General features: G+C 41.6%; 1 protein-coding gene and 1 long non-coding RNA gene across 5 annotated transcripts in view; one reads left to right on the top strand and one right to left on the bottom strand.

Annotated features, from left to right (window-relative positions):
- POU2F1 (POU class 2 homeobox 1) overlaps positions 1-21862 on the bottom strand; it is a 174583-nt gene that overhangs the window by 35504 nt on the left and 117217 nt on the right. For all 4 annotated transcript variants that reach the window (XM_048869595.2, XM_048869625.2, XM_048869614.2 and 1 more), the window contains one exon: positions 20117-20243. In XM_048869595.2, the coding sequence (XP_048725552.1) occupies positions 20117-20243 (127 nt within the window). The remainder of the gene's footprint in view (positions 1-20116; positions 20244-21862) is intronic.
- Positions 3927-4930, top strand: LOC142070592 (uncharacterized). The gene is made up of 2 exons (XR_012666462.1): positions 3927-4014; positions 4701-4930. It is a non-coding gene; the product is annotated as an uncharacterized LOC142070592 (long non-coding RNA).

Genomic DNA, 21862 nt, shown 5'->3' with positions numbered 1-21862 from the left:
TGACAGGGTTACGTGATGGCTGATACAACAATTCCAGACTAATCTTCTCCAGTTTTGTTCACTGGATGAGAGTCTAAAACTTTGGGCAGAATGGTCACTTTGCTGTTTATTTTGAACTTCTCTGGTGAGTACACAGAGAGAAGCTAGGCTTGTAGGCAGCTAAGACAAAGCCTGGCGAATGGCGTCATGTGTGCATGAGGCCAAGTGGCCAAGGAGTGAAAGGCAAGTTCTGATTGACGTCCTAGGTCTGACAATGACCTGATGCATGAGAGTTCTAATGGCATGAAACCTCTCAAGAGGTAGATGGGCTCTTTCTGTAGTCAAATTCAACTTCACCCTATAAAATGTATGAACCTCCTGGTGGTCAATATGGATTTTGCATGATTGACAGATACCCCAGGGAGGCAGAAGACTGAGCAGAACACTGGTTGCTCCCTGGACTGTCTTGTAAGAACTGCCCATCAGAAGCCAGTTGTTGAGGTAAGGGAAGACTATAAAGCCCTCTCTTCTCATCAAAGCTGACACTACTGAAAAAACTGTTGTAAAGATCCTTGCTAGACCAATAAAGAGGATTCTGAATTGGTAAAGCTCTTGATCGAAGAGGAATCTCCAGTGGGCTGGCTTGATGTCTGTGAGAAAATATGCATCTTTCATGTCAAGAGCAACAGTGTGCTCTCCAACAAGGAAATTATTGATGCCACAGATATGTGGAATTTTAGTTTCTGAATGAACCTGTTCAGCTGTCTCATATCGAGAACTGGCCTCCATCCCCCATTCTTATTAGGGATGAAGTAATGGGAACAGAATCCCTTCCTCTGATGTTGAGGTGGCACCTCTAGGGCACCTCTTAGGAGAAGGGAGTTTACCTGCTGTTGTAGAATCTCATTGTGAGAGTGATCCCTGAAAAGAAACTACAATGGGGGTTTGTGGTAAGAGGTACCAGAAACTTGAACAGATACCTACCATGAATAATCTAATACCCATTTGTCTTTAGTTAGGGCCCTCCAGTTTTCAGCAAATTGGGTAAAACAACTTGCAAATATCAGAGGAGGGGAATGAAGCGGAATCCATAAAGGAATGTGGTCTCAACAGTTCCACTGAAAGTAACTCTTTGCTCAGGGTTTAGCATATAATGTGGCGGTGGATGTTGCAGAGGCTGGGTTCCTGGGTCGATAAACACTTGTCTCTTGCACAGTGGTCTGAGAATGCTGGTGGTAAAATGGCTGAGGTGGTGGTCTTGGCCTATGCCTAATCTATGGTGTTTTTTCTTAGCGGCAGGGGTATAAATGCCCAACGAACGAAGTGCTGCCCTCGAGTCTTTGAGGGAGTGTATAGAGTCATCCATTTTGTCATGGATTAGGTTGGTGTATAGAAGGGCAGATCTTGGATGGTACTCTGCACTTCTCTTGGGAAACTAGGGGATTGTAACCACAGGTCACTCTTCAGAAGCACGTCTGTAGAAATCCCCCTAGATACAGTATCTGCCACATCCACCACGTCTTGGAGGGAAATTTTGGCTACCGATCTTCCCTCATCCACTAAGGCCTGGAAGCGCTCTATCCTCCTAATGGAGCTTGTCCTTGAATTCCAAAAAATTATAATTAGTAAAATCATATTTGGTCAAGAATGCCTAATAGTTTGAGATCCTGAATTCGAGAGAGGTGTAAGAGAAGACCTTTCTCCCTATCAGCAGGAGCAGTCTTCGGGTGCTGTTGCATGGACCACTCTGTAGCCGCTTACACCAAAGAATGTAAGCCTGGTGAGAATAATGCACCAGGCGGAGTCCCCGGCCCTGATCTGACTGGGGCTTCATCGCCTTCTCCATGAGGTGTTTTCTGAGTCTAAGTTCCTGACCTTTATGAGCTCTGGGAAGAAGAGCGGCGGATGCTGCACTTCGCAGAAATATGAACCTCACCCAGACAGCAGAGGTACCACTGATGTTTGTCACTCACTGTAAAGGAGCGAGGGCAGGAAACAGATTTTGAACCCTGGAAATAATCCCAGACTTTTTGGGGGTTGGGGGGAAATCCCCACATGGGAAAGAAACATTTTCAGTTTAAAAAAGTTAATTGGAGAATGTTTAAATTTGTTAATTAAAACATTTTAGAAATAAAATATAGTGGCGATGAAATGTTCAGGGTTGATATTCATGGAGAACAAAACCCTCTGTTTATTCATAGAAGAGGTTCAGCATAGGCAGTAGCGATCCAAACTTCCCCACACTTAGTCAATGTGCTTCAACCCTGCCCCGCAAGGACCACTGAGAGCGAGAGGGCACAATTAATCCATCCTGCCTTTGTTGAGACTCTCCAATCAGCTCTAATTGTGGTGGTGGTTCCAATGATGTGGACATCTGTCTAAAAATTTGACTGACACTTCAGTTGCAATTAATAAATCACTCAGCCAACTCACAGTAATGGACTTTTCATTTTTACTGACCTGCAATGAATTCCAACTGGTGACCTAAAGATGAAAGGCTCAGACTGGTCTGGTGATGTCACCTGGAGATATACTGATGACGGATAAAAATTAGGTGTCCATGCTGATGTCATCAGATCTCTCAACTGCCTTTACCACCACTGATCATGAGTAATGTTGGCAAAAAAAATTTGTGAATATATAATTTGCTGAAAAATGCATTTTTCAGAGTACCAAAGCTATTCACAAATTAAGGTTCAATTTGGCAAAAGTTTCGGTGACAAAAATTGTGAATGTTTTGTTTCAAAATGTAGCTAATTTAAAAACAAAGCTAGGGTAAAACACACCCAAAAACAACCTGAAATGACCCACTGAAAAAATTAATTTTGGGTTAAATTAAATTTTGTTCACCCCAAAACATTTTTGATTTTTTTCAATTTTAGCAACTAAAAAAAACCAGTTTTGGTTTAGAAACAAACTAAGGTAGCTGGTTTCCCTCCCACCCCCTCAGATTTTTGGTTCAGCCCCCAAACAACAACAAAACAAAGCAATTATTCACTCCATCCTAATCATGAGGCTTTTACTCATCTGGTGACTGCAGAAGTAGATTGTACTTGTCTTTTGGTGGTTATGTTATTTTCTCTCAAGAAATCCTTGGGATTAGGCCTTGTCTACACTACAGAGTTTTGTCGACAAACATCAGCTTTCATTGACAAAACAGTGGGGGTGTACACATTACAATATTTCGCCGACAAAACTTTCCTGCTTTGCTGACAAAATAAAATAACCTCGACAAGAGACGCAGAGCTTTTTGGGGCAAAAGTTATATAGACAAAGTGTCAGTGTAGACACTGCGCTTGGCTATGTCGCTGTAAATGGTCTCCAGGAGTTGTCCCAAAATGCCCATCCTGATCACTTTGATCATCAGTTCGAACTCCACTGCCCTGCACCCAGTACATAGGCTTCTACACCTCCCCCTTTTAAGGCCCAGGAATTTTTGAAATGTTACTTCCTGTTTGCTTGGCGTGGACAGCTCACATCACATCTTCCCAGGTGACCATGGCAGTTCCACGCAGCAAACAATCGTCTGCTTCGAGCACGCCTGAGTTCTTGGATCTGCTAGCACTGTGGAGAGAGGAGGCTGTTAAGTCCCAGCTCAGCTCCAGGCATAGGATCTTCAAAACCTATGGTCAGATTTCTCATGGCATGTTGGATAAGAGCTATGAATGGGACACACATCAGTGCCATGCAAAGATAAAGGAGCTGAGGCAGGCATACCAGAAGGCAAGGTAGTCAAACCCATCACTCTGGTGCTGCGCTGAAGACCTGCCTTCTATAAGGAGCTGGACATCATTCTCAGCGGCAAGTTCACCTACATTGCCAAGAGCCCCATGGATACTTCGGTGGGTCTCAAGACAGCAGACTCAACCCCAAGGACGAAGTCGTGGACAAGGAGGTTGAGTTTGAGGATGATGTGGACACACTTCAGGGTCGCCTGCTGGTGTGGCGAGTCAGGACGTCTTTTCCACTCCGGAAGGGTCTAGTCAGCCCAGCAGTCAGTCTCTGGTGTGTATGATGCAGGAGAGGAGAGTTCTGGTAAGTGATCTTTTTGAGTTGATGCTGCTCGGTGATGAGGTAGAGCTGTCCTTTGCTTTGTATATTATAGAAGTGGATGATGGGATAGAAATGTACAAGACTAGCTGTGATTGCATGTACTTCACATTCCCCGTGCAGCTAAGCAGTGCAGCGGAACAGCGTGTTAATGCACACCAAGATTTCACAAGAATCCTCCAGAAAGATCTCTAGGAAACTTTCTGGAGGTACGCTCCAATCCTCCGCCGAAGGTTCCTTGGCAGAGCTACTTTGTTCCTTCCCCCGTTGCAGGAAACTTTCCCATGCCAATTGGCAATCACTTGTGCAGGGATCAAAGCGGCACACAGGAGGCCACATACATGCAGGAGATACACATTTGCATCCTTGCTTACCCTCAGGAGTGACATATCAGCTTCAGTGACCCCCACCAGTGGAAAAGGGTGGCAGAATTTACAATATTGTCCCTAGTTGCCTGCAGTGATCCCCTTAAAAAAATCTGGGATCTTTTGCCCCATTTTGAGCGCTTCCCAGGCCTAACTCACCGTGTTTAGGGCATTTGTCGAGCTCTGTGCTTGCCAAGGGACAGTGAGAAACTGATTTGTGTTTTTAATTATGCATTTTACTATAATTTGATGGTGTGCATGCACTAACAATCATGCTTCTGTTTATTGTTTCTTGTGCTTCTGCAGATATGGCCTTCAGGGGAACCCAATACACAATGGGAGAGTGCCTTCTGCCAGATAAGGAAGCGAACAAGGAGGACATGTTTCGAGAGGTGCTCCAATCCTCAAAGGCTGAAAACCAAGAACACAGGGTGTGGAGAGAGAGAGATTTTAAAATAAAATTATAAAATAGACAGGCAGGAGAAAAAGAAAAAAGCCAGGAGCGAATTTTAATGGGCCAGGAGAGGATGATAAAAGTGATGGAGGAACAAATGGAAATGTTGAAGTCCCTAATAATGCTGCAGGCTGAATTCATGTGTGCTCAGTGCCCCCTGCAGCCGATACAGAACTGCTTTCCATGCCCTCCCCAAACTGCTCCTACACATTTCTTGCAACTTCCCGGCCCGTCTCTGTATCCCATTCACTTCACCCCTTTGTACAGCTTCCAAAATAACTGGACTTACACACAGCTATAAGAGCAGACACTGCCCTTCACTGTTATCTCCCTTCCCACCAAGCCTTGTGTGTGTTGTTAACTGGTATTTAATAAAAATATACTCTCTGAAAGAGAGCCTATCTTTATTTATCTCCTACACACAGGTTTCAGAGGAACAGCCGTGTTAGTCTGTATTCGCAAAAAGAAAAGGAGTACTTGTGGCACCTTAGAGACTAACTAATTTATTTGAGCATGAGCTTTCGTGAGCTACAGCTCACTTCATCAGATGTATACCGTGGAAACTGCAGCAGACTTTATATACACACAGAGAATATGAAACAATACCTCCTCCCACCCCACTGTCCTGCTGGTAATAGCATATCTAAAGTGATCAACAGGTGGGCCATTTCCAGCACAAAGCCAGGTTTTCTCACCCTCCACCCCCCCACACAAATTCACTCTCCTGCTGGTGCTAGCCCATCCAAAGTGACAACTCTTTACATAATCAAGTCGGGCTATTTCCTGCATAGATCCAGGTTTTCTCACATCCCCCCCACCCCCATACACACACAAACTCACTCTCCTGCTGGTAATAGCTCATCTAAACTGACCACTCTCCAAGTTTAAATCCAAGTTAAACCAGAACATCTGGGGGGGGGGGGGGTAGGAAAAAACAAGAGGAAACAGGCTACCTTGCATAATGACTTAGCCACTCCCAGTCTCTATTTAAGCCTAAATTAATAGTATCCAATTTGCAAATGAATTCCAATTCAGCAGTTTCTCGCTGGAGTCTGGATTTGAAGTTTTTTTGTTTTAAGATAGCGACCTTCATGTCTGTGATTGCGTGACCAGAGAGATTGAAGTGTTCTCCGACTGGTTTATGAATGTTATAATTCTTGACATCTGATTTGTGTCCATTTATTCTTTTACATAGAGACTGTCCAGTTTGACCAATGTACATGGCAGAGGGGCATTGCTGGCACATGATGGCATATATCACATTGGTGGATGTGCAGGTGAACGAGCCTCTGATAGTGTGGCTGATGTTATTAGGCCCTGTGATGGTGTCCCCTGAATAGATATGTGGGCACAATTGGCAACGGGCTTTGTTGCAAGGATAAGTTCCTGGGTTAGTGGTTCTGTTGTGTGGTATGTGGTTGTTGGTGAGTATTTGATTCAGGTTGCGGGGCTGTCTGTAGGCAAGGACTGGCCTGTCTCCCAAGACTTGTGAGAGTGTTGGGTCATCCTTTAGGATAGGTTGTAGATCCTTAATAATGCGTTGGAGGGGTTTTAGTTGGGAGCTGAAGGTGACCGCTAGTGGCGTTCTGTTATTTTCTTTGTTAGGCCTGTCCTGTAGTAGGTAACTTCTGGGAACTCTTCTGGCTCTATCAATCTGTTTCTTTACTTCTGCAGGTGGGTATTGTAGTTGTAAGAAAGCTTGACAGAGATCTTGTAGGTGTTTGTCTCTGTCTGAGGGGTTGGAGCAAATGCGGTTGTATCGCAGAGCTTGGCTGTAGACGATGGATCGTGTGGTGTGGTCAGGGTGAAAGCTGGAGGCATGCAGGTAGGAATAGCGGTCAGTAGGTTTCCGGTATAGGGTGGTGTTTATGTGGCCATTGTTTATTAGCACTGTAGTGTCCAGGAAGTGGATCTCTTGTGTGGACTGGACCAGGCTGAGGTTGGTGGTGGGATGGAAATTGTTGAAATCATGGTGGAATTCCTCAAGGGCTTCTTTTCCATGGGTCCAGATGATGAAGATGTCATCAATATAGCGCAAGTAGAGTAGGGGCTTTAGGGGACGAGAGCTGAGGAAGCATTGTTCTAAATCAGCCATAAAAACGTTGGCATACTGTGGGGCCATGCGGGTACCCATAGCAGTGCCGCTGATCTGAAGGTATACGTTGTCCCCAAATGTAAAATAGTTATGGGTAAGGACAAAGTCACAAAGTTCAGCCACCAGGTTAGCCGTGACATTATCGGGGATAGTGTTCTTGACGGCTTGTAATCCATCTTTGTGTGGAATGTTGGTGTAGAGGGCTTCTACATCCATAGTAGCCAGGATGGTGTTATCAGGAAGATCACCGATGGATTGAAGTTTCCTCAGGAAGTCAGTGGTGTCTCGAAGGTAGCTGGGAGTGGATGCTAATGGAATGAATACACAGTGGCAGTTTGATTATTTGCTGAGTACAAATCACGGTCAGGAATCATCAAAATGTTCATACAAGGCGGCAATTAAACCATGACAGAGTGCTGTATAGAAAGACATATTACTGGAGCTCACTGTCAAAATGGTGTCTCAAAGCTTTCCTGATTCAAATAGCCCTCTGTTGTGCCCTTCTAATAGCCCTTGTTCTGGCTGCTAAAAATCAGCCGCCAGACGATCCACACTCCACCCCGAGGGGAACTCTTCACCCTTAGCCTCACAAATATTATGGAGCACGCAACAGGCTGCTATGACCATGGCGGTAATTTCCTCATTTAGGTCTAACCTGTGATAAAGGCAGTGCCAGTGTGCTTTTAATCTGCCAAAGGCACATTCTACGATCATTCTGCACCTGCTTAGTCTATGGTTGAAGCGCTCCTTGCTGCTGTCCAGGTTTCCCGTGTAAGACTTCATGAATCATGGAAGTAAGAGGTACACTGGGTCTCCCAGTATGTACATTTCAACATCCCCAGTTGGAATCTTCTGTTCTGAAAAGTCCCTACTTCCAGCTTTCTGTACAGGCCAGTATTCCTGAAGATGCGTGCATCATGAACCTTTTCGGACCATCCCGCTCTGATGTCCCTGAAATGACTATGGTGATCCACAAGCATGTGCAATACCACAGAGAAGTACCCCTTTCTATTGATGTGCTCCGTTGCAAGATGGTGCGGGACCAAAATTGGGATATGCGTGCCATCTATCGCCCCGCCGCAGTTAGGGAATCCCATTGCCTCGAAGTCATCCACTATTTCACACACATTGCCGAGAGTCTCAGTTCTTCATAGCAGAATCTGATTAATGGCTCTGCACACTTGCGTTAACGCAGCCCCAACAGTGGTCTTCCTGACTCCAAACTGATTCATGACTAACTGGTAGCAGTCTGGAGTGGCCAGCTTCCATGCAGCGATTGCCATGCGCTTCTCCACCAAGAGGGCAGCTCTCATTGTGGTGTCCTTGCACCAAAGTGCTGGAGCGAGCTCCACACAGTTCTAGGAAGGTGGCTTTCCACATCCGAAAGTTCTGCAGCCATTGCTCATCATCCCAGAACTGCACAATAATGTGATCCCCCAACTCACTGCTTGTTTTGTGAGCCCAAAAGCAATGATCCACTGTGTTCAGCTGCTCCGTGAATGCCAAAAGTAATCTGGTGTTGTTTTTTCCATGGCACATAGAAAGTCAAGCACCTCCACTTCCTGTTCATATTGGGTGCACATAATATACTGTATGACTAGCCATGATGTGTTCATAACAGTGACCACAACAGTAGACAGCAGTGCAGGATTCATCCTTCCAGACAGAGATGGTGGGTGCACAGTAAACAGGGATCATTCAAAAATGCTGCAAAATGCAGTCAGAAGCCTGTGGAATGATGGGATGGAAAAAACTGCATCATGAGATGTTGAGTCAGCACCTATGATGCACTGCAATCTATTCTGCCTTCCCACAACTCCTAGCTACAGAAGGTGGCGAGTAGCACAGTGGGATAGCTATCCACCGTGCACTGCTCCCTCTGCCGATGCTAGAGCACCAAGCATGGATTCACTCTGCTGACAGAAGAGTGTTGTGTGAACATGCACCAGCGATGTAATTATAGCGGTATTTGATCGTTGGCATATATAGCCTTACAGGGCTAGCCTGCTTGCTTATATATCTTTTCTTATCAGTTTCTTATTTTCTTATGGGTTTATTTATTTTATATTAAGGGTTTATATTAGAGCATGTTTTGGCTGTAACGCAAGGGACCTACAGGCCACATCCTTTCTGTTGAGCTAAGGCAAAGTTAGTGTGCATATATTTGGGACCTTTCATTTAAATAGGTGGTGATGAGCTAAACCACAAGGTCCATATATAACTGCGAACTTTAACACAGATATATATAGGATGCGTTGAGGCAGGGTAGCATAGGGGGCTTCCTAAATTCATACCCTCTTTAAACTAACAAGTACACAAGGAATAACAAAATAACCTATTAGGACAGAAATAACACATGTGAGAATAAGCCAATGTTATTAATATGTATGTATATGTCATCAATATGTACAAACATACCAGCCTATGGAGTAAGTGTACTCTAACATTGTGTGGGTGAGGTAAGTAAGTCTGGACACAGAAGGAGGGCTCAAGTTCTTACGCTCTATGCCAACTGAGGAGGCTTCAGTTTTCTAAGCTTCTGAGCTTCACAGCTTCTTTGGTCTTAGTTCTTTGTTTACTAGTCTATTACTTCTTAATTGTAAGTTTAAGTTAATTAGTTAAGTAAAACTCCAAGTTAGCTTCCTTAGCTCTTAGCTCTTCAGCGTCACCTAAGCTCTGTACCTCCCACTCAAGAATTAAGGAACATGGATCTGAACCCTTCTGGCATGCCAGAGGCGAAGCTGGTTCTTTGTCTCTTACCACCAAGTTATCAAGGGTATGAGCATAATAATGAAAAGCTTTATTGTACATAATATCACATGTACTTCTAGAACATTACCACCACCTTTGCAACTCTGATTATTTTACCATTTGATTACTATTCCATTTATCTTAATAAAAGCCTTTAAGGCTATATTTGTCATATATGTCCTTGTCATACACCCCAAGGGTCCTTGCCAACTCTGTGTAGCCTAATTCTGGGACAAGAACCTTATCTTCTGGTCAGATAAATTGGTGAGCCTATAATCCATATTATCCAAAATAATATTAACCTCCTAAAATCAGGCAACACAACTTGCATTGACAAATCTCTGTAGTGTAGACAAGGCTGGTTTTGGGCAATATCTCTTCTGCTTCAAGGACTTTCTACTGCAGGGTTCAACACAATGCCACTCTCTCCCTCATCTTGTTCTTATGTGCATATGTTAGAAGAGTTAGTGAGGAGGCATGAACTGAATGTTTTGAGCATACTGAGTACACCCAAGATTTCTATATTCATTTTATCCAACCCAAAAGATGTGATCAAGCATTTATTTGTTTCTGGTAGAAACTGAAAATGTGAGAGAGCAAGCTGGTTGAAGCTCAGTCTGGATAAGACTAAAGAAATAATGGTAGGATGGGGGAAGAAACCAAAGAATACGGAAAGATTAAACCTGTCCCTTTGACTTAGGATCTTTCAACCAGTTGTCATGAATTCGCAATTTGGGGGTCTTGTTAGAGTCTCTGGCCAGGAAACTAACTTGTCTTTCAGATATTGACCTCACTACCATCAATCCAGTCCTTTATTACCTTGACGTTAGACTATTGCAACACATTCTGCACAGAGCTACACCTAAAAGCCATTCAGAACCTGAAGCTGAGCAGAAGGTGACACTGTACTTGTTAACTGGAGCATCTTGCCATGAACAGTAACTGTACCAGTACTGCAGGATCAGCACTAAATACCTGTTGATTTCTAGCATTTAAAGTTCTGTCTTGACCTATAAAGACAAAATAGACTAGGACATGTCTGGTTGTGAGACTGGCATCTCTTTACACAATATTGCCTTACTTGCAATCCTGCTGATAGCAGTCCACCTTAATCGATTGGTCTCATTAAGAGTTGGTATGGCAACCCCCATTTTTCCATGTTCTCTGTATCCATCTATTTGAGAGGGCATTCTGAGAGGGCTTAAGGTGTGGACAGGATACAGAGGGACCTAGACAAATTAGAGGATTGGGCCAAAAGAAATCTGATGAGGTTCAACAAGGACAAGTGCAGAGTCCTGCATTTAGGATGGAAGAATCCCGTGTACTGCTACAGACTAGGGACCAAGTGGCTAGGCAGCAGTTCTGCAGAAAACGACCTATGGGTTACAGTGGACAAGAAGCTGGATATGAGTCAACAGTGTGCCCTTGTTGCCAAGAAGGCTAACGGCATTTTGGGCTGTATAAGTTGGGGCATTGCCAGCAGGTCGAGGGACGTGATCATTCCCCTCTATTCAGCATTGGTGAGGCCTCATCTGGAGTACTGTGTCCAGTTTTGGGCCCCACACTACAAGAAGGGTGTGGAAAAATTGGAAAGAGTCCAGCGGAGGGCAACAAAAATGATTAGGGGGCTGGAACACATGACTTATGAAGAGAGGCTGAGGGGACTGGGATTATTTAGTCTTCAGAAGAGAAGAATGAAAGGGGATTTGATAGCTGCTTTCAACTACCTGAAAGGGGGTTCCAATGAGGATGGCTCTAGACTGTTCTCAGTGGTATCAGATGACAGAACGAGGAGTAATGGTCTCAAGTTGCAGTGGGGGAGGTTTAGGTTGGATATTAGGAAAAACTCTCTCACTAGGAGGGTGGTGAAGCACTGCAATGGGTTACCTAGGGAGGTGGTGGAATATCCTTCCTTAGACTGTTTTTAAGGTCAGGCTTCTCCAAGACCTGGCTGAGATGATTTAGTTGGGGATTGGTCCTGCTTTGAGCAGGGGGTTGGACTAGATGATCTCCTGAGGTCCCTTCCAACCCTGATATTCTATGTGTGAAGCACCGAGCTTTCTGAGAGCAGTTTTGTAGATGTTTTGCTTTTTATGACTGGCAGCTCATCTGCTACAATTTTTGTTTTTGTTGCAGTTTGCATTTTAAAGCATTTGTAAGGGTCTAGAGCCTTACGTCATTTGTTGAAAACAAAATAAACAAGATGTTTGTCAAGCATTCAGATTCTCTAATGAATGGCATTTAACTATGTACAAAATGTTACTAGTAGTAGTACACACTGGAAATTTCAGGGAATCAGGTTATTTTCAATTTATTTGTTTCATAGATACAAAGGCCATAAGGGACCATTATGATCATCTAGTCCGACCTCCTGCACAACGCAGGCCACAGAATCTCACCCATCCACTCCTGCGAAAAACCTCTCACCTATGTCTGAGCTATTGAAGTCCTCAAATCGTGGTTTAAAGACTTCAAGGAGCAGAGAATCCTCCAGCAAGTGACCCGTGCCCCATGCTACAGAGGAAGACGAAAAACCTCCAGGGCCTCTTCCAATCTGCCCTGGAGGAAAATTCCTTCCCGACCCCAAATATGGCGATCAGCTGTGCATGTGGGCAAGATTCACCAGCCAGATACCAAAGAAAGAATTTCCTGTAATAACTCAGATCCCACCCCATCTAACATCCCATCACAGGCCATTGGGCCTATTTACTGTGAATATTTAAAGATCAATTAATTACCAAAATCATGTTATCCCATCATACCATCTCCTCCATAAACTTATCAAGTTTAATCTTCAAGCCAGATAGGTCTTTTGCCCCCACTACTTCACTCCTCTGACGGTTAGAAACCTTCATCTAATTTCAAGTCTAAACTTCCCAATGACCAGTTTATATCCATTTGTTCTTGTGTCCACATTGTTGGTGGTTTGTCTTTTGGATCCACATAAGTTTTCAGACAGCTTATTTGACTGTATGATTTATTTAATCTTTTAGGAGATAGTGTATATATAAAATGCACCTTTTATGTAACTACTGTGATTTTGTGCATTTCAAACCCTTCTGTATGCTTTAGATAGTTTAAAAGTAGGAAAAAATCTTCCCAGGAGAAGAGCAAATTAAGATTTTCAAAGACACATCATTAGGCTTTTCACTTAAAAATGAATACTTTAACATAAGATTAGAAACACAAACCATTTTTGATTAGCTCTCGCCACAGATGTTAAGAGCATGATGGTGTGATTGCCATTACAGTTGCAATGCCAATCATAATACATATGGTGCTCTAATAGAATGAATGTGTTTGGAAAGGTACGGGTGTTTTAAAATGAAAAGTAAGGATCTCTCAAAGAATTAAAACAAATTTACCTACCTCAGCTCACAAAATTTCCTGGAACAGTTAATGACCAATGGGAATTAATAGCCCAAGGCAAAAACTCTCCCTGCCAGCCAGCAATCCCCAAGGAACAATCTGAAACTCAGTTCTTACTGTCTAAAATTAACACAGGAAAATTAAACTCATTCTTGTATAGACTTGCATAGAGTAATTTTTTAAAAGGTAGCCAAGATGTGTAATATATAATTCACATATCTAACTGATCTCATAACAGAGGGATATTTTCCATCTAAAAAAGGAAAAAATCCCCTCCCCCTTACTCTGTAAAGCCACTAGATTTTCTAGTGGTCATATCCCAGAGGTTAGCTTTCAAGACAGCATTGTGAGATTCACAACAAAATTGGGAAATATCTGGTAGGAAAAGGGGTTCTGTAGTACTCTTTATACATTAAACACTTATCTGAAGCATCTCTGCTGAGTGTAGTTGTGTTTCAGGGGGAAGAGGGTTGAAGAAAGTAGTGGCCTTTGCTCTATCTAGGTTTCCTCTTCCATTAAGGTATCTCAAGATTAGGACCAGGTCCTTAAACCACCATAACTGGGACTGTACTGAGAGCCAGACAGAGGAGCAGAGTACTGATCTGATGTGTTCCCAATCAATCTGCTCCACTGAGTTGACAAACTATTACATGCTGCACCATTTCCTGTTTACAAGTGTCCTTTAGGATCAGATTCTGGCAGAATGTGTTGCAGCAGTCCAGCCCAAAGGTGAAAAACTGTGTTCTGATGGAGACCCAAATACAATGCAAAGGGAGAAGTTTATTGCCAATCTAAGATGAAATGCAGCATTTCTAGCCACTGATGCAATGTGGATGCCTCGAAGCAGTGAGGATTCCAACAGGACTCCAACAGTGAGCACCTGTTTGAAGACTTGAGGCAGGGTGATAAAAAAGCACCTTAAGAAATATTTTTTTTTTAAATTTAAATATATCCGATATTTTTATTTAAATTAAATACAGATTTTTTTTAAAAATAAACCTATTTGAAATTATGACAACCTATGTTAAGACCTAAACTTAGTTAAATGATTTAATACATTATAGTAAAATATTAAGCTGTGCATCTTTGCTAACAAGTTTTAAAGAAAGTCAAACTATTGAACTGGTAGAGATCACTGGCTTCTTCTTGTGTTCTCAGATTGCTTCCTGCCACATCTGTGCACGTGATTGCCCGATCTTGAACTCCAGCATGTCACGGGAAGAGCACTCATGCTCAAGCACTTGGCATTGAATGAAATACTTCACATTTTGAGGGTCTCTGCTGCAATCACAGGTATTGGGGCCAGTGGTGTAGCCCCACTTGTTCATCATGTCATCAACCAACTCCAGTGCAGAGCCGATTTAGGCAACACCATGTAGTCCAAGGTTGATCTGCACCAGGTGGTATGTGCTCAACAGGCAAGAGCCAGAGTGCACAAGCTACAGGGTCATTCTCTACTCGTTTGCCATAACTGATCCTTTGTGGGTGATAATATTAGGTGTTTAATGGTGGCAAGAAAACTTTGCCAAGACTTCAGTTGACTCAGTCAGTGTTATATCATACGCTGTATGTCTTGGATCTATGCAATACCTTCTGAGATCCACACTAGTAACAACTTCCCGGTGTATATCAGGAGGAGCAACACTTATGAGGATATAGAGGCTGTTGATGTGAGTAGGCTTAAGGCATCCTGTAATATAGCAGCAGACAATGTCAAGTAGAGGGTCTAGCTTCTTTGCGTGAGGGGATCTTGCCCAAATTGCAAAGGCATATTCAGCAGAGAAGCAGCAAAGTGGCAGTGCTGTTCGATCAGGTTGGACATGTTCGCACCTCACTTTTATGTAAACAACTTGATGAGAATGTTTGGTATGCTAACCTTCGCTTCAGTTTTCTCGGTGTGAGCTCTAAAGAGTATGTGGGTCAAGAATAACATCAAGGTATTCAGGATTTATGGAATAAGTAAGTTTCATATCAAGCCCTCTGATGTTGAGTTCACGTTTGGCCTCCCAGTTTTTGAGATGGAATGCACTGACTCGGCATCTTAGTCACTGGCTAAGCACCTAGAACTAGTTAGTTGAAGCACTAAGCCAGCTTTTGCTAGCAGAACCCTCTTCTGCAGGAACAGAGAGACTATTTTCTTCATTTCAATTTATTCAACCAGTTCAGTTCAACGATTAATTCGTACAAAATTAAACTGGCAGTTGAAAAAGCAGAAAAGCTTGTTTTCCTCTTCCAACCTATGAATCAAAAACTAGGTGTGAGAGAATGAGATCTACTAGTTCTAAAATCTTAACATGATGACCAGAAATAATCAGTTCAACTTCCTAACTACAAAAAAATAAGTCCTTTGTTTAATAAACCAATTAGTTTTAAATGCAAATTGGGTTTTGATGAACTCATACTTTTTTTCTTATGCATCCAGTACTTTTAAGGGAGTTTTATTTAGCTAATAAAAGTCAAATTTTAAAAAGCCAGTTTTGTGCATTTTTAATTGAATTTGAATTTTCTTCTAATAAGAGTTTGACAAATCACAAGTAAAAAAATAATCTAGTAAATAAATGATCTTCTAACATAATAAACAATGTAAAAATTAAGAATCTGAATAAATGTAAATTAAGCTATATAATTGCTTAAGTGTGTATAGCTATAGCATATCCTCCTGGTTAGCAAAAAGAAGCACCAAATCTAGTGCAAAATCAATATGTTTTAATGGTTGCAGATCCAATCAGAAGTCAACCTCTCTAGGAAAGTAACTAAAGAGTACAAATGAAAAACAAGATTAAAAGTGATGCTTTAAATTAAGATTTCTCACTTGCTGATTTAAATCATGACTGAAATTGATGATTTTAAATTGCTCTAATTTAAATCAATCCACCCTGCTTGAAGATAGGCACCTTCAGCAATAGGAGAGCTCACAATTTAAGCAATTTCTTCCAAGTGCTTCCTCTTTCCATTTAACTCCTCCTTCATTTTACTTGAAAATGAGCTTGAGCCACTACTTTTCATCCAGGTTCCCACTCATTTGCTGTGTTAGCAAATAAAAAGCACTAAAAGTTCGGTGAGGTGAAAGATCTGGATAGCCTCCTCTGCATATTGAGGGCACTGAACTCTATAGTTTTTATTTACTTTCAGCAGGCTCACATATATATTAATAGTAAAATGAGAAGACTGAGCCCCATGGGACTCTGCAGGTGCAGGCTCTCAGAAGGGTAGCTGTCCATCACAACTCTGACACAGCTGAGCAAAATGGACAGACAGCTTAAAATGCTTTTTTTCATTCCTGCCATGTTCTATAGCACTTCATGTAACAATGGCATGCAGCCAATCTGCAACAGCTAGCAGCAACTATCTCCAACGGCCGGTGATGGGACACTAGATGAGGAGGGCTCCGAGTTACTACAGAGAATTCTTTCCCAGGTTTCTGGCTCGTGATTCTTGACCATATGCTCAGGTTCTAACTGAAAGGTCTATTTGGGGTCGAGAAGGAATTTTCCCTCAGGTTAGATTGGCAGAGACTCTGGGTTTTTTCCCCCTTCCTCTGCAGCATGGGGCTTGGGTCACTTGCAGGTTTAAACTAGTGTAAATGGTGGATTCTTTGTAACTTGAAGTCTTTAAACCACGTTTTGAGTCTTCAGTAACTCAACCAGAGACTGGGGTCTATTACAGGAGTGGGTGGATGAGGTTCTGTGACCTGAAATTGCAGGTCAGACAAGATGGTCCCTTCTGACTTTAAAGTCTATGAGTATGTTTGATGATACTGAAGGTCCCCGATTTATACACCAGTATGAGGATGGATGGATGTTTGATCTCTATCCGTTGTCCTAAAGAAAATTTTTCAGAGCTATAAATGAAGCCTTTGTATTGCTTCCAGGTCTGTAAAAGAATGGGAAAGAGTCTAAAATATTGAAAAAGGATATTACTGGAGTTGACCTGCCATCACCATCTCAATTACTTTATAAAGAGAGATTAACAGCTGGGAGATAATGAATGATATCTTTGGCAATAAGTGATGGTTTCTGGAGATCAGCCTGGTTATAGTGTATTTAAGGCTTACAATTGTATGCCCCCATCACCTGTCTATATAGATATAGAAACCATGCTTTATCAAAATAGCATGCAAGTTTTGTCCAAAGGCAATTAGTCTTCTCTGTGGTGTTAATTTCCCCATGCCTTGTCAACCTTTGCTTGCTGGATTACACTGAACTCCATTAGATGAAAGACAGCACAATATCCCCCTTTTGCTCAGACTATTACTGTAAACCTAGAGAGACACTTTCATGAAATCAAATCTTTTTGGTATAAAAATGGATGAAAGCTCATCACAATGGGAGATATAAATTTTTATTATTTTTAAAGAGAATTTTAGTGATAGTGAAAGCTAGCATACTGACAATTCCAAAGATGGAAATCGTCTATTACTAACAGAAGAGTCACAGAATGTGCAAAGACTCTGCAAAATACCATCACATTGCCCTACCAGTGTGCCTCAATAAAGATCTGGAAAAGTAACCTCCATGGATAAGAGTATTCCAAATTTCCATTTCCATTCAATCTTTGGCTCATCTTCTGAAAATGGATACATCTATGATGTATTCACCTGTCTATTAGGAGAAAAAAAACTCCACAAAAAAAAACTTGTTTCATATAAACCACTCAATTAACAGTAATCAGACAGAAATTAATCTGTTGATTATATTAGATACATGGCGATGATTTTATATAGAAAATTTCTCATCTGTTGCATGTTGGGGAAGTTGAAAAATACAAAGCCTAAACAAATTAGACTGAATATTTTTTACAAGGCTCTAGATCTTGTAAAAAAAACTTAAAAAATAGAAATCTGAGTTTCTCCACAACTGAGTCATGCGGTTCAGTTTGAACGGATAGACTGAATAGCCCAGTTGGGGTCACTGATGATGCTACTGCACTTTTTTCCAAGAGTAAACATGTTACCTCTGGTGTACAGATACCCCAGTAAGTTTTGCTTTGACAAGTTATTTTTCACTTTCTCGCCTATTGCAAGTAGTGTCAACAACACAGAATAGCTGCCACGTTTCTCTTCATAGTGGCTACATGATATACTTTATTTACACACACACACGCACACACAGATACACAGCTTATAAAGCACAATTTTCTCACGGACAGAAAGTGCTTTACATAAATCTAAAGTTATTCTGTGGTTACTAAAGGGGTGGATATATATATATACACAAAATGCAATAGGGGTTTCTCTGAAGGAACTAAAGACAGCTTCTGTAATTAGTCCTCGGCATTCAGAGCAGAAATATTCCACTGGCTTTTTATGAGACAAAGAGAATCTCTGCATACTGCACTAAATTGTGTCTAAGATGCCTGTCACTGTGTTGTCTAAGTACAACTCCAGATAGTGAAGGATTATCCACTGAAGTTGCTTTCAGCCTGCTTTAACAAAAGCTCTGAATCACCTCTGTGTTAATGACCTCAGAAGTAACTTTAATTGTGTTAAGAAATTTCCTGATAGAGCAATAAGATTAGAACACAGAAAACCCAGCTTGGCAAAAGGCAGTTTCTGAGTCTGCCTTCCCTCACAATCAATGAACCAGTGTTTGAGATGTTCGAACTGCAGCTTTAACCCTGAAACCCTGCAAAAGTCACCCCAAAAATATGAGATAAAGGGTATATTTATGGCATGCATGTTACTTTAATTTATTCCCATGAGCAGTCAGTGGTAAACATGTTCAAGTATTTCAGTTATTAACTACGTCACACTCTAATGGCTGAAGAGCTAAAGAGAGAATGTAAATCCTGTGTTTCTGAAGCAGTTCTGCAGTCTAGGCTGCAGGTCAATACTTAAATGTGTGTGTGTTTATTTACAGGGTCACAGATAAACAGAACCTTAACTGAAGAGGGGTGGCTTGTGAAGAAACTTATTTTGATTTTCTTGAAAAGACAATACAAATTACTTTCTGATGGAAGTTCCAGAAACATGTGGCAAACAATGCATTTCAAACTCTTCCCATAATTCTAGAAGTCAACATAACATTTGATTAGATTCCTTGTTTGTGAACCATTTAAAGAGATTTATTCATTGCTATTATGAAGGCATCAAAAGCCACATGAAAAGTGTAGGCCTATATAAACAGTGACATTTTAAAAAAAAATCTCTAAAAGCAGTGGTTTTGTGGATATTTTCCTCTTAAAAGAAAGATTATTTGGATTCTGAGGCTCCCTTGAACCAAATTTTAGAAGTTCTAAGGTAACTCAAATTTTGTGCCGTATGTTCTCTGAACAGTGTCCATGTAGCAGGGCTTACCTAGTCTGGCTTCAGGCTCTACCACTATCTCAGTTTACCTTCTGTCTTGCAAACAAAAACTGCATCTGATGTTTTCACAAAACACCTCTGCTTTTGATTTGGTTTATAAGCATAAAACACTCAAACTTCCAGCCCTCTTCCTCAGGATCAATCAGTTCTTTCAATCTACAGTGGGCTTCAGTATCCACATAGCCCTCCTTTTAGGCTCAAAATACTTTCTAGTCCTTTAGTAAAGCTTCCCCTTCCTTATAGCCTCACCTCCAGTTTGCTGTCCTTTGCAACCCATATAGCTTGGCTTCTCACCCAGCAGGGTCCTGCTCCTTGAGGGTGTTTCAGCTGCAGCTTATCCCTCAACAGGCCCCAATCCTTACCAGTCTCTCCTAGGCCTTCTGCCTATGAGCTTTGGGGAGTCATCACCTGTCCTCTTCTCATCAGGCACTCTCTCTCCTTGAACCCTTTCTGACTGAACACAGGCTGCTTTCATATTCCTCAACAGGCCCAGCTTTTAGTAACATGACTCCCATCATGTGACCCCTTGACTCGTTCCTTTCACCTGGGAAAGCAGGATACATGTAACACAGGTGAGGCTGAACTTCAAATTCTTTAAAAGGGCCAGGCTCATGCCATGACACTCTCCCTAAACCCAACACTGCTATTTCCATTAAGGAATGTCAACATTGGGGGAAGACACAAAAAGGACCCCGTGACTATTCTTACTGAACCCAGCTCTGAATTTCTCCCAGAAAGGTCACACTCACCCTGCTGCCCCTGCGGCGTTTGTGAGATGATAAACTGTGCTGGCTGCAAGTTGGTTGTTGGATGCACCAACACAAACTGTTGCAGGTTGAGATTCTGCTGTTGGAGCTGCTGCAGGTGCTGCAAATCCTTAATGAAATAAAGAGGTGTGCATTAATCATTCAAATCAGTCACAACTCCTGAAACATTTGAAATATCTAGGATTTTTCCTCCTAGCACTGGGAGATAAAAGGGGATCTAGCACCAGCATGTTTGCTATTGAATAACTTAGATTATTCTTTCATTTCTCAAACAGAGTAACCATTACAAGTGCTTCATTGACATAAGTGGAACTGCACACAACACAGTTTACTAAATGCCCCAGTAAAGGACTTCCAACACAGTAAAAAATTAGCAGCATTTATATAAGGTTATGGGTCTGTCAGCATTTCCATTGTCAAACTTCTGCTTTTCTGAGGTTTGCAGAATCTACCATCACTGACAGATGAAATAAAGGTTTAGCCTGGGAACTAGTGGGGTATTTTGGGGCATTGGGGGTTGTTTAGTTTTTAAAACACAAATTTTAAGAAATCTGGAATGGCTATTTTTGAGCTAAAGGGAGGCAAAAAGAAAACAAAAATAGAATTTGTTAGTTTGCACTGTGATCGTTAAATATTGGACAGAGTTAATCCATAAAGTGGACTAATCTATTTGAGTAGTTTAAAACAAAATTGCTTAGGTTACTATAGCAGGTATGATAGACATACCTGTAGTTAAGGCTCCAGAAAAACACTTTCAGCTATTATGATTCCTGTTTTCATTTACTCATTCATTTTGCAGGGTGAAGATTTTGCTGCTTAGTCTCTGCCTGAACAGGAATTTGAGGAGTATCTCTTAACCTGTTCAAGCTGGAGTGTGAAAACACACAATATAGCTGTTTTTAAAAAATTCTAGCCTCATTTTCTCTTTTATTTCAGCAGTGATACACTAAAAGCAACTGAAGTTAGAAAGTTGAAGCCTGGCATGCAGATAGCCAAGAGGCATACTGCTGATCTTCTAAATGATTTCTGTTATTAATCTCATCATTACTAGACTGGCTTTTAAGGATTAGTGCTTTTGCTGAGCTTGAAAACAATTTGGTTTTGATTGGACAAACTTAAGAACATTTAAAAATTGAGTATTGAGCATGCAAAATAAATTTTATCATTAAACTGAGAAGTATGCACTTTAAAAACATATGCTATGTGTGGGTGTTCAAAACTCAGGAAGTGCGCATGTTCCAAAACTGCAACTTCCCACTTCCTGGCCAGCCTTCTTATTGTCCCTTTGCCCACACCAGTGTATAAGATTAATTGAAAATTATTAAAATTAAAAATTCAACAAAATCATACCAAATTACAACCACAATTTGGGGGACGAAGGAACAAGAGTTCTTACAGATATTTTGTCAACTGTGTACTTATAAGGCTATATACATGTGCACACATAGAAACGAGTTCTTAGTCTACATTACAAATACACCGTAGCCATCATTTGGCCAACGTGTTCTTGGTAAGTCAGCAAGTATGCAATTTACCAGTGAGGTAGACAAACACTAGTTGACACTGACTGAATGATGCCTGTTATACAACTGTAGACTTTTACTTCAGTATTTAAATTGTGATCCCATTTTCACCACTTGCTTTCAAGAAATTCTGGAATCACTGCAACCATCTCCTCCAGTTCTCCGTCAAGTTTGCTTGTTCCAATTTTGCCAGAGATTCAGTTTA

Source organism: Caretta caretta, chromosome 1 (genome assembly GCF_965140235.1).
Source record: "Caretta caretta isolate rCarCar2 chromosome 1, rCarCar1.hap1, whole genome shotgun sequence".
NCBI classification, from domain to species: Eukaryota; Metazoa; Chordata; order Testudines; family Cheloniidae; genus Caretta; species Caretta caretta.
The sequence above is the reverse complement of the archived record's forward strand: the minus strand, read 5'-3'. Positions and strand labels throughout refer to the sequence as shown.